Below are 13,178 nucleotides of genomic sequence, written 5' to 3' on the forward strand. Positions count from 1 at the left end.
GTTGCATTTGATACACATAGTCTAAATGATGTAAGGTAAAAAACAGATCCATTAGGGATGGGGAACTTTAGGCAGTCCAAATGTTGCTGGACTGATGGCCATTCACAGTGGGGCTGGCAAGACGTGCCCAACAACTTCTAGAGGACCACTCCCCATCCCTGTGCTAGATTATGTGAGGTGGGAGTAGAAAGTGAGGCTTGATGGTGGATAATAGCAGCTATTCAGATCCTGTTGTGTTCTGTGAGCTGGAAGCCAAAAAGCTGGTTCGGATGGAAAACAGAGACATAACTGGGGCCTCTGTTTTCCATCTGAACCAGCCTTTTGGCTTCCAAAAACATTTTAGCCTAACTCAGGTAGACCTGGGCTACCCAGACCCTAAAGTAATCTGCAGGTAAAGCTAAGAAACAGAATCTGGGCTGCAATTATCTAGGTCCCTGCCGCCACCATCATAATAACTGCCACTACAAGATGGGGAAATGAAAGTCAAAACAGGTAAAAAATGTCTTTGCTTTTTTGTGTGTCCAAGGTGGAGGATGACCAATCAGCATTCTTTGGCCCCTGATCAAACTTAGTCATCACTGGGCTGTTTTTGGAGTTCCCTCAACAATATCTTGTTCTTCTGTAAGCCTCACGTTATTTCCCAAACTGCTAAAACTTCTCTCCTGTGAGTGTGTGGTGCTTTTTTTGTTACATAAACATCGGCACCCACAGCCTGAACACTAGAAATAGAGGAAATGAAAGATTGCAGTCTATTCCTGCATGCATATGTTATCTGAGCCGATGGTTAGGGGGTTGAAAACCTCTCAGAGTCAGGAGTTTCTACCCAGCTAAGTCTTACTTTATGTGCATTAAAATACCCCAACTACTTTAAACCCCCTGTGCATTCACCATCCATGTATAAGACAACACCCAATTTTTGACTTTTTTTAAAGCAAAAAACATTGTCTTATACATGGAAAAATAAAGTTAATCACAATTGGACATATTATCATCATGCTGCTTGCCTACATTTCCCAGAAGCGTGTGAATTTCATGCTAACATAATGAAGTTCAGTGTTTAATTTGGAGGGTGTGCACCTCAAACAGTAAATTCCTTGGTAATCAAACAGTAACTTGATTCTAGTTCATTATTTCCTTGATTTTATTATTAGTTTTGTGTTTTAACTACTATAAAATATTGCCATCAGTAGCTTTCAAACAATTTTTACTAAGAATAAATAAATAATTGCAGACATGAAAATAGGTAGACTGTAAATTAATATATTCACAAGGTTTAAGTAAAATAACACCACCACCAAACTGTTGCCACTGGGGCATACAGTTTGAGTTGTAGTCAGTGGGGTGCAGGGGGGTGTCCCTTCCGATTAAAATACACATAGGGACATCACATTTTGAGATTGCATTTCAGTGTTAAACAGAGAAAAATAAACAAATTCTACATCACATATACAGATTGTTTAAAGCAGACCTAACAAATCAAAGAAGTCACAGCGATTGGATGCACCCCCCTTTTTTTACTGGCCAAGGAAATCAATCTCACAGTCTAATGTATCTCAAAACTCTTAACAAATACTTAAGAACCACCAAAGAGGACATAATTTTCATCTCAGTGAATAGCAGTAGTTGACTGAAGTCAGCTAAATAACTATGGCAGTGGGCTCAAAGTAAGCCTATGAAAGTTTCCGGATACATGCACCTTAGTAGTCAGAAATAGGGCTGCTGTATTCATTTCAGTGTCAAGAAATGCTTTGCATTTGCTGCAGGTGGTACTGATGCCACGCTGGATTCAGGTTGCTGACTTCAAAAGAGCAAGAATTCCACACACCACCAGTTCCTAACAATGTTGTTCCTGAAAGGTGTTACTTTTACTGCAAAGTTTAATGTATATTGCAGGCCTGGGAGAAAATGGCTTCAAGCTATTTCAATCTAATTTACTCTCAGGGGGCAATTTTTAAATGTATTTTTCATCCTTAAACCTTTATCACTGAGTGCTTTGGGTAGTGCAAAATTTTCAGTTTGTCACTAAAAGATATGTAGCTCTCAAAGTCTCCAGGTCACATACGAAATTAAGAATACTTTCAATCTGAAAGCATAAGCAGTAGTATTTGGAAATATGTTATATAAGACACTACTGTTTTTTCCTTCCACACCAATGGAAAAAGAGGTTAGCTATTAGCTATAATAACTAGAAGCACTGTCTAGTGAACAGTTTTCCCCAACATGAAAATATGTGCAACAAAACAAAATTCATGACAAAATAACAAAGAAGAAAAATCAAGCTATCCACATCTAATCTGCAGCAAAGTGACAACTTGGTAAAAATGCCTAATCACAGAGGGCACCATAATTTGGTACTGCAATGAGTGAGGAGCCTCCAAATCCACAGCAATTAATGTTGCGGTTGGGATGGGATGGTCACACAAGTATTTTCTACACAAAGTGTCTGGGCAAGAATTGGATAGGAAAGACCAGTGTGATTTGCTACATGCATAACATGGAAATAATGATGTTTTGCACTAGCACAGCTCAGATACAGCTAGGTCTGATTGCTTAGTTGGATAAACATTTCCTTAGATCATACTGGAAATCCTAAGCAAGAAGGTGAGAGGGTACATGATCCTGAACTGCTGCACATTTCAAGACCGCATGAACCAGCTTTATCTTCATAATGTATGCGGATGGTCTGGATTGATTTCATGATAAACGTTATATTGATCCACATTTTTCCAGAAGGTCAACCAAGCAGTCTTTCTATACTGATCAAGTAGCAAGTGCTTCTAGACATAATTAAATCACACCACGCTAATCATGTGGAGTAAGAAAGTATTTAACTTTGGTCCAATTTTATCATGAATGATATTAAGAAACAGAAAGTGAGTTGGCATGTGCCATATTTAACTTACCCAAAGTGAGATTTAAATGACCTAGTAATGTATGCCTTGTATATAAAACAACATTATTTCTGTTTTTTATTTTTACTACCAGTGTTTATATTATAACAGTTACTCAGAACAGTTATTGTTGAAGTGTACTTAGTTATGCACAAAAGAATGGTCTTTGGAAAGAAATAGTGGGAAAGAAATAGTGTGTATGAAGATATATTGAAAAGCAGAATCATCTATCCATATTTTGGACACATTCCAACCAAAGTGAAGCTCTTTGCAAAGTTCCATTGATTTCAAAAGAAGAGAATTAGTAAACCATGTTCTCATCTCCCCATTGGCATCATTGGGAATTAAAAAGTACATCACTTGGCTAAATTGGCATTTCATCAGCAAACTAAAAATTCCACCTACTAAATTTCAAATTATAATGCAATTTAAATGTCACAACCAAGAAATTCATTGGTTTTCAGTTCTACAATCTCTACTAGTAAAACAAGAAAATAGGGTTACAGTTAAATGGTAAACTTGCCAAAAGAGCTCTTGACTTCATTGCTTCCAGTGGCAGAAATTATCAAGTGAAAAGCATGTTGCATAATTCAGATGATCCACATGAAAATGTTAAGTTTGAAACTTCAGGAATCATAATTTTATATGAAAATGTAGTTCATTAGGCGGTATCCAAATATTACCAGTTCCAGGAATATAGTTAATGAAAGGAGACTTAAAGTATATGTCTCCTTACATTGTTTTCAGCTTTGAAAGTGCTTTAACTTGAAGATTTACTGAGAGTGCTCGCAGATCGGCGCAGCTTCCCAGAGAGCTTGTTTTTTGTGGCACTTGACAGTGTTGGTGGCATCTGTTCTGCTGGCTCTGTCCCCACAGATGTGGCAAGATCAGCACTCAGACTTGTAGTGAGACAGCCTAAAAATAAGGAAAATCCTGTTAGAATCGAAAGGGTTTAAAAAAACAACATATATTTCACTGATTGAGAACAATGTAAGAAGCATAATCCTTAGAGAAGTCCAAGAAATCCACGTAGAAACCATACAATAGTTGCAAATGGCCAACTTATCTTCTTGGGCCTTCCTGCACTCCAGGTTCCAGCTTTTCTCTTTACAAGAAAGGGCAAGGATTCCCCATATATACAGGACCATGGCACAAGACCAGCCTGCACTGACATTGTCATCAGGATGATGGGGTGCTTGCTGCTATGCTGACACTATAATTGCAATCCTCTCCAGAAAATTGGCATGGATTTTGATTGTCTGTATGTGAGAGTATCCAGAAAAGGTGCATGTAAACAAACACATTTAAGCTGTATCGAAGAAAAAGAAATCGTTTGTTTTGTGTGTGTGCTAACAAAACATTTGTTATTCTTAGATGCAGGTTAAATACACATTCAGAAATATCACATATAGTCCTTTTAGGATTGTACCACTTCAGAGTGCAGGTGGGGACTGTATGTCTCTATGTCCATTGAATTAAAAACAATGCACATACGTAAGAGTGGAATTCAACATAATGCTAGAGAGATCATTCCATCAGCACAATAATATTTGCTTGCTGAACAGAACAGTCTCCCCTTTCCTCCCCTGCACAATGCTATGGGGGTTCACCTGCCTACCAGAGTGGTTTTGAGGGTGGTGTGCCAGGGGCTTCCTTCATTCTCTTCTTGGAATAGAGGCTTCCTTCTGCAGGCTTCCTTTATTCCCTTCTTATATCAAGCCTGTGGCATGGTTGGCCAAATCCAGTAGCTCTGGCTACTGAAGAGTGCACTGACATTTTGCTGCATACCTTTCATGAGGACTGCAAATCATTGTCAGGGAAGTCCAAAATTTGGCTGTGGCGTTGTAATGATTAAAATGCATCTTGTATTATTTAAACATGCTTACAGTAAGTTGCCAACCATAATAAAGCAGAAAAACTATGGCCAACTTGTGTATTTGGCAACCTACAGCCTTTATGCTTATGAGATATTAATTTTTTACTACATATAATGCTTTAAAAACACATATCCTTGTAGTAAACCACTTGTTCCTAATATTAACTCTTAACTTTTAAATGTTTAAGCTGTTAGTAAACTAATGAAGCTTTTTGCAGAAGAAATCTAGCCTTGAGAAAGCAGTTCAAGCCCTAGTAACCACAAGGCAACAGCATAGCAGGAAGGATACATTTGTGTGTGTGGTTATGACTATCTTTTGCTTACAGTGGCTAAAAAGCAAATAAGTGAGGCTGGGGCTAGTGGATGTGAGGTGTGAAGATGCAAGCAATCTGGGCTGTACTACTTTGCAATATTGTGGCATTCTGGATCCTGAGGGATAGGACTTTGCTCCATCCTGTATCTCTATAAAGGTAGTTCTCTCTCCGGGCCAAGTTTGGAGAAGGCTGCACAGCAAAACCCAAACAGGCAGCATCTCCTCTCACATCTCACCCTTTTCCTATTTTTCCTTGTGGGCTGGGATTTTTAGTGGAGTAGCGTTAGTCTGTTTAGGTAGGATAATTCTTTCACTCTATTTCCCTTTCCCCAAGGGTAACCTCCCATCAGACAGAAGATGCCCTAGCTGTGTAAAACTAACTTAGGAAATAAAGCTTTTAAACTTCCATTGTGGGCTGGTTATTTGTCCACATATTCCATTGCAAAGATAGACCCCAGTTGTGGTTGTTCGCTACATTTCCCTGTCAAGAAAGATCCTGGGCTGTGTGTCTCAGGGCCCATCACTGTGGGCACACACAGCAAGGTGGTTGTTTCAAAATTATAATCTAGCTCTAATCCCCAAACTAGATTGCAATACTGATGTCCCTTGTGCAGAGGCTGTGCTGTTAGATTATTTTTTCTTGTTTTAAAGCCACTGAAAAAGAACTAGGGTGGGCACCTATATAAAATGTATTGTCTGCTTTAGGCTGCTAACAGGTAGGGTGATGAATTTTTTGCTGCTGTCACATGATGCAATTCCTAGACGATCAGCATGCACACACATCCATATAACATAGGCAACATAACCAATGGAAGTGTTTCTGTGAAAAGGTTGGCCATGTCTATGTTATCTTGTATGTCTACACAAGCTGTACACTAATTCTGTTAAAGTAGTAAGCTGATGCCCTTTGAACAGATGCTTTTGCAAGCTGAAATTCAGGAAAATGTAAAAAAAGATACAGATGCCCTGGAGACAGCCACAACATAAGCCTGCTGGCTTTCAGTCTTATTTCAACATTAGAAGTTCAAGGTGTCCACTGTATAATTCACATGGTACCCTGACTTGGAATGCAAAACAAGCTCTTTCCACTGACTAATCTTTCAATATGTAAGCAAGTTCAAGTTATGAGACAGTTGAAGACAAATGTAATAATGTAAACTTGTGTTTGAGGCTGGTCGTTCTTTTTCATCCCCTGAATATTCTGAAGTGCCTTCTTCAAGGAATTTAATTAAGACCCCACCCCCAAATCTCCTCACATTTCATTTCAGAACCTTGTGTGACACTCGGATTCCTTGAAGGACTTAAGACAATGTCTGTTTAAAATTCCCTGCACGGATTTCACTGCCACTTATGAATTTTAGTCATATAGCCTTTTAGAGGATGACTGCCTGGGAACTTACACAAAATGGCAATATATAAACTTTAAATATTTTTCTTAAGCTCCAAGTCAGTCATCCTCCAAAGGCCCATGTGACTTATATTCAGAACTTGCAGTGAAATCCTATGCCTGTTTACTCAGCAGTATATTCCCCCCTGTGCTCCAGAGGGCTTATTCTCTAATAAGTATGTTTAGATTGCAGCCTAAATCTCATCTTATCTCACTGAAAAGAGAAGCAGCATCTTCTGCTCAACTCAAAAGCTAGAACACATTTAAGGAGGGTGCATATTATGTACACAGTAGAGGGTAAGCATGCAACTTCTGTACTTAGTTCCCTGGCACAATTATAATCAATGCTCCAAGGAACATTAAAATGCATGCTGCAATCGAGCACAGTTGTTGCTACTGTGGCTTTGACAAGTCCCAGGAGACTTATGCAAATGCAAATGCCATTTCATCACCTCTCTCCTAGTAAAGAGCTTTTAAACAACGTTGTCCATCTCCTGAAACTCTCTCACATAAATATTTTTATTAATACTGAGTCAAACTCCTATATAGCAATTCCCCTGAGAGTGAAGAGGCAAAGCGAGAATCCCATCAACAGCAGATAACACTTCTGTGTAGGAGCCTAAAAGCCTCCAAACTCCCCACCCCCATTTACAGGAACAGATGAATGCAGCATTATATGTGTTGAAATTAATGTTTTCAACTTTGTATAATTTTTCATCTTGATGGAATGCCAGGATGACTCACAGCCCAACCACATGATCTGTTTGTGTGACAGCACACTTCCCATGTGCTTTATCATCATGCCAGTTTACTACGAGAGGCAGCTTGGGATGAGATAACAGAAAGATCTTTGGACAGTGGGTCTGCCATAATGGTGTCACACAATTGGGCAACAGTTACAGTAGTGGCTATTTATCATAAGGAAAAATAAAAACAAACATGATATGATTCATACATAGATAGCCAAATATTTCATTTTTCATAGATAGCCAAATATTTCATTTTTTGGGATGAAAACTGTGTCCCAACCAATTGCATACAGATCATATGGAACCTTAAGCATTTTTTAACTCCTGGTGAAATATTAAAATGGACCTGCTCTTAGCTTGGCAATCCCACGGCATGTTTTCCTCACACCATTTCCATATATCTGTTTGCAAGCCAACTGGAAACACTCTGCCTCATGCTGTGGCCCTAGTTAACCTCTTTCCCACCCATGCTGACAGGTAGCTTAAGGCCTGCTCACTCTGGCTATTTTCCTAGGAGAGGTCCCATGTAAAGTAAGTGCCACTCACACTAAGCTCCAGGCACAGTACTTGTCTAGTACTCCGTTTCAGGGTTTGGTTTCAGGAAACAGAAGGCCAAAACAAAAATGATGGTGATACACAATTAGTAATTGTAGAAATGCTGTTTTAAAAGAAAGTAAATAGTGGGCAGGACAGGGTGGGAGGGATGCAGATAGGGATGTGATGGAGTTAAAGGGTTAAAAATGGCTGCCAGTGGATCAATGATAAAGCATCCTAGTTTGTGTGCTCAGGTTGGTAAGATTTTAACCAGTCCCCAGGAGCAGAGCCATTCTCAGTCAATGGAAGTGCTGCAGTTTTAACTAGCGAAGACTGGATTCTTGGGATGGATTCCATTTCTAGTAAATTTATTCATGAGTACTGGACCATAAAGAAGGCCGAAGAATTGATGCTTTTGAATTATGGTGCTGGAGGAGACTCTTGAGAGTCCCATGGACTGCAAGAAGAACAAACCTCTCCATTCTGAAGGAAATCAGCCCTGAGTGCTCACTGGAAGGACAGATCCTGAAGCTGAGGCTCCAATACTTTGGCCACCTCATGAGAAGAGAAGACTCCCTGGAAAAGACCCTGATGTTGGGAAAGATGGAGGGCACAAGGAAAAGGGGACGACAGAGGACGAGATGGTGGGACAGTGTTGTCGAAGCTACCAGCATGAGTTTGACCAAACTGCGGGAGGCAGTGGAGGACAGAAGTGCCTGGGGTGCTCTGGTCCAGGGGGTCACGAAGAGGCGGACACCACTAAACAACAACAACAACAAAGCATCACCAAGCTACTCAAAAGGTGCCAGAGACAACAGAAAGCATTATCAGGTGCTGCTTTTCTTACCATACTACTCATTGTGAGAAGACAGCCAAAATTCTCCCTTCCGTGCAAAAGCATAGGAACCCAGCCTGTATGCCATCTGCTAGCTGGAATGATGTACTTTCATAGAATGGTTTGTGCCACTGTGACTGTGAATGGGTGCCTAATATTTCCATGTATGCGCCTGTCCCTCTGTCATAGCTTTTCATGCTGTCTACCCTGAGATGACTCTCAATGTTCATTTATCCTACAAAGATGTGCTTACAAGCTGCAACGGGTAATACTATACTACTACTACTACTGCTACTACTACTACTACTGTTTATACCCCGCTCATTAAAAACTTGCCGATACAGGGCTTCCCTTCAGATATCTTCTAAAGGTTATGTAGTTCTTTATCTCCTTGACATATGAAGGGCGTTCCACAGGGAGGGTGCCACTACTGAGAAGGCCTTAGTACCAATTCCTTCCCTTTCAAAAACCTTTTCCAGACAATGATCCTTTCCCATGTCCTGCAAGGCAACAAACTGCTAGCCTTTTTCAGTTTGGTGTGTGTGAATTTTGGAGTGTTCAGTATGTTTGGGGGCAAGAGGCTAATGCCCTGGAGGCATCACACTGAAAACAAGGATTAAAGGCTACTGTAGTATGAAAAGGAGACACTTAACAATGAGAGGCAATTCTGTAAGAACAGGGAAAGCTGCCTTACACCAAGTCAGACCAGTCGGTTCACCTAACTCAGTATTGTCTACACTGACTGACTCTCCAGGGTTTCAGACAGGAGTCTTTCCCATCCCTACCCAGAGATGCCAAGGATTGAACTTGTGACCTTCAGCATGCAAAACATTTGCTCCACCACTGTGTGATGCCCCTTCCGAAAAGGAAATAGCACTCTGGAAGGCTAGTAAGTACACTAAGGCCCCAAATGAATGCAAATGTATACCATGGTAGCCTGATGGCCCATGTAGAATACGAAACCTTGAAAATCAAACAGAAAAAAAGAGAAAGTGGGAATGCATGCCACTCTACAAACTTCCTTCTTCAACTCTGTACTTTTTTGAGGTGGTGGTGGAAGGTAACCTCATGACCAGAGAGGCAGTGAGTAGAGTTGCCACCTTTGGTCGGGCAAAATAAGGGACGTGGGGAGGAACTGGGGGACTAAAAATTACTTTACCTCGTGCAGAATGAAATGACTTCAAAGCAATCCATTGCAATGGGTTGCTCCCAATGCTGGTCATACTCATAGGGTAGAGCCAATGACCCAATGCACATTCATTTCAATGAGTCACGTGCTCCCCACCTGATGAATGGCCAGCCAAAGAAAGAGGTGGAGATAGCAAGAAATTCTGTTTCTCTTCCTCACAAAGCCTTGTCTCCAATAGGGTTGCCATAGTTCAAAAAGTAAAAACCAGGACACCCTGAAAGTTGTTGAACTTTTTTTAGGAAGACCCCAAAATTGTTCAGCTGTAGGCATTCATAGAATCATAGAATTGAGGGTACCCTGAAGGTCATCTAGTCCTAGCAATGCAGGAATTTTAACTAATGCATCATTTAAGGCACTCTTATACCACATTAACAGTCATGGAGTCCCCCAAATACCTCCAGTTTGTTTAGAGATCTCTCTCTCCCAGAAATATAATCCTTGGAGTCCTCTGGGGAGAAGGACTGCTTGCTATCCCACGGTTCTTTCTCAGGTAGCAAAATGTCTTGGGCTAACCCAACCCTAACAGTCAGGAATGGTTTCCCTGAGCAGGTCACCATTTGAAGTTTCAGCATTTGCCTGAAGTCACTAAGTTCTAGCAATTCTGTTGTCTCCGCTCCCTCCCTCTGCATTTGTGATAGAAGGGCTAACCAGGCTGGTCTGCAACACAGGGGTGTAAGAAGTGCTGGGAAAAGGCTGATTTTTGAAAAACCCCACAGCCAATTCTAACAATTGCAGGTGACATGTGCCATCATAAAATATGCATTTAGTTCTGTGTATGGGAAGGGGGAGAAAGTATATTTCAAAAACAATTAGTTGGTAGGACTCCTTACTGAACTCTCTGCCTCTGCTCTGCCAAACAAGCTGTTTCTCAAGGCTGCTGCTCCACTATTAGCTAGCCTGGAGCATCAATCAGCCAGCTTTGGAGGGTAGGGCGGGCTCAACTTCCTAAGCAGCTGGCAAGTTAAGTTGCGAACAAGGCAAGCAGGTTTGGCTGAGCACACAAACGCCAATTTTTATATCTTCAAAAATGGGACAAATTGGGAGCCAAATGGGGTAGGGGACTCTGCACCCCCAAAACGGGAAAGTTTATTTCATAAGATTTATATACTACTGTACTTACTTTTATTCATCACATTTTGTAATATCTCGTGGGAGAAACTGACAGAAGTCTACTAGTAAGTCAAGAAGAGCCGTTGGCTGTTTGGAGGACAATATATCAGCAGTTCTGTAGTTTTTCTGCAGCTTTTATTTATTTATGAGGCCCACTTCACAGAAGTCAGGTTTGGAACATACTTTTGCCCCAGGAGCAGCTCATGTTTGGAGCAAGTCATTAAAGGAAAATAAATTCAAGTAGCTTAGGCAATTTTAATATCTTATAACATGGTTCAGCTAAATTTTCACCTAGGAGTTTGTTTCAAACCTTTTAAACATTTATATACTCATACATTGTACTTAAATAATGAAAGTGAAAAAGTTTAAAGCAAGCAAAACATAGGCTGGATATGCAAATAGTTTTGTGCAAAATATGTAGATATTTGTAGAACTGGGAAGGTGCTTTGGTTTTTCCTTGGGGAGAAAAAAAGGGAGGGTGCAGTGTTTTACATTCCTGAAGCCAAGCAGAGTGACAGATGGTCAAAATAGCACAATTTCCCTCAAATGAGTAAGTTCAAGTAACAGTCATGCAATCACACAACAAGAGCACTCCTGTGCATATGAAAAGCTGTACAGTGCAAACAGGCAAGCATGTGCAGGAAAGGGCAGCTGCAACTGGTAATCACTTGCACAACATTCCATCAGCCTTTCAAAGTTGCACATTCCTTCAGTCAAACCTTTCTTCTGCCAATTGCTTAACTATGCAACCAGTCTCATTGCTCCCCTTAAACAGGTCTTGATTGATGGGGAGAAAACAGCTGCACAATGAGCAAATAACTGCAAAAGATAAAGTCTTTTATAAAAATATTATAATTATTCCACCTGCAAGCCATCTGGCACAAATTTGACTTGAGCCTGCTTCTCCCCAGAAGTACGGAACTTCATATTCCAGTTCACTTTAGAGAAAGAAACAGAGCAGCCCCTCAGCCTCAGCAAAATAAACAGTGTATTAACATAAAAGTTACAGTGAGAAAGTGCTCAGTACAAAGCCCATTTATGCCTTAAACTCAATCAACAGAAAGCATCTCTACAATTCTATGCTCTAAAAAGAACACATTGGCAAAAAGGTGTTTTACAACACAGGTCACCCTCTGAGAATAATAAAATGCACAACCTGACTCAAAAACATAGTCCTAGGAAGCAATAGCTGCTGATTTCACGGAAACGACTTCCAAATAATGTGTTTAAGATCAAAGAATAAATGAGTTAAATTTGTATTACTAATGAACACATATTCCCCTCTGATACACAAATGCTTTGCTTCCCTTAGGGATATCAGTTAAGCGCCAGAGCTTACAAAAAGATAATCTAACCCTGAAAAGTGTTTCAGCTGATGTATGATTGCAATGAGGAATCATCCATTAACCTGATGAGCTGGCCGTTTGACAGGTTATTCTGTAAGCCTCATTTATTTGTGAGCTAGCTTTGTAAGAGTTAATTCAGCGCCTCAGCAACCCAGCCAGCCACTGAGCCTATCCAGCCAGCAATGCTCTGCTGCTGGGCAGCTTCCTTCCTTTTCAGCACTGCACTGGAAATTACCCAAACAAGCAGAACCAAGCAGACTGCAAAGGTCACACCTGGCGTGTGGCCAGCTCCGAAACCGCACCCCCAATTGCCAGGTTCAGGGCAGCCTGTGTTTTCCTTCCTTTGTTTCTTTTTTCCTCCCCCAGCTGTTCCATTCATAGGCCCAAGCTCAGCAATCTGCCCTTCCCAGAAAAAGAGCCCCTTATTAAGCTGAGCTAACTCAAAGGGCCAGCACAGCACGTGCCGCTCCTTATCTGCACCATCTCAAGATCCTATTCCATGGTGCTTAGGCAACAAAAAAAGTAAATGGACCTAACTCCCATTGGCTCCCCTGCAGCAATTCAAACAGAAGTGCAAAGCAACAAAGACATTTTCCACCATGGCAGGTGTTGGTGTCAGATTCCGCCTGAAGCAAGCAGGAGCAGAAGGGGGGGGGGTTCCAGTGAAGCTTTAGACATGCAGGGGCAAAGAGAGCTAGATATGGGATTCTTCGTATTGCTGCTTGGGGTGGGGGGATACGAAGGGTCCCTTGTTGCTAGCGCAGCACCCAGTGAAAAAGGAAGAGACCAACCCAGATAAATGAGAGATGTTTCAGTTTTATACAAGCAACAGAAAGAATCTGGTTAGTAAATTGAGCATGACGCCATGTGAGCAACCTCTTACCTTTCTCAATTACTGTAATGAGATCTTTACATATTTTAATCTAAAGGGAAAGAACACAAAATCAT

General features: G+C 40.9%; 1 protein-coding gene across 4 annotated transcripts in view; it reads right to left on the reverse strand.

Annotated features, from left to right (window-relative positions):
• Window positions 1-1,123: 1,123 nt before the first annotated feature.
• RALGAPA2 (Ral GTPase activating protein catalytic subunit alpha 2) overlaps window positions 1,124-13,178 on the reverse strand; it is a 194,589-nt gene continuing 182,534 nt past the window's right edge. For 2 of the 4 annotated variants that reach the window (XM_053394871.1, XM_053394870.1), the window contains one exon: window positions 1,124-3,806. In XM_053394871.1, coding sequence (XP_053250846.1) covers window positions 3,652-3,806 — 155 coding nt within the window. In that variant the 3' untranslated portion in view covers window positions 1,124-3,651. Of the gene's footprint in view, window positions 3,807-13,113; window positions 13,154-13,178 lie in introns of all 4 variants that reach the window. The other 2 variants (XM_053394872.1, XM_053394873.1) reach the window with 2 other exon arrangements.

This window comes from Podarcis raffonei, chromosome 7, assembly GCF_027172205.1.
Source record: "Podarcis raffonei isolate rPodRaf1 chromosome 7, rPodRaf1.pri, whole genome shotgun sequence".
NCBI classification, from domain to species: domain Eukaryota; kingdom Metazoa; phylum Chordata; class Lepidosauria; order Squamata; family Lacertidae; genus Podarcis; species Podarcis raffonei.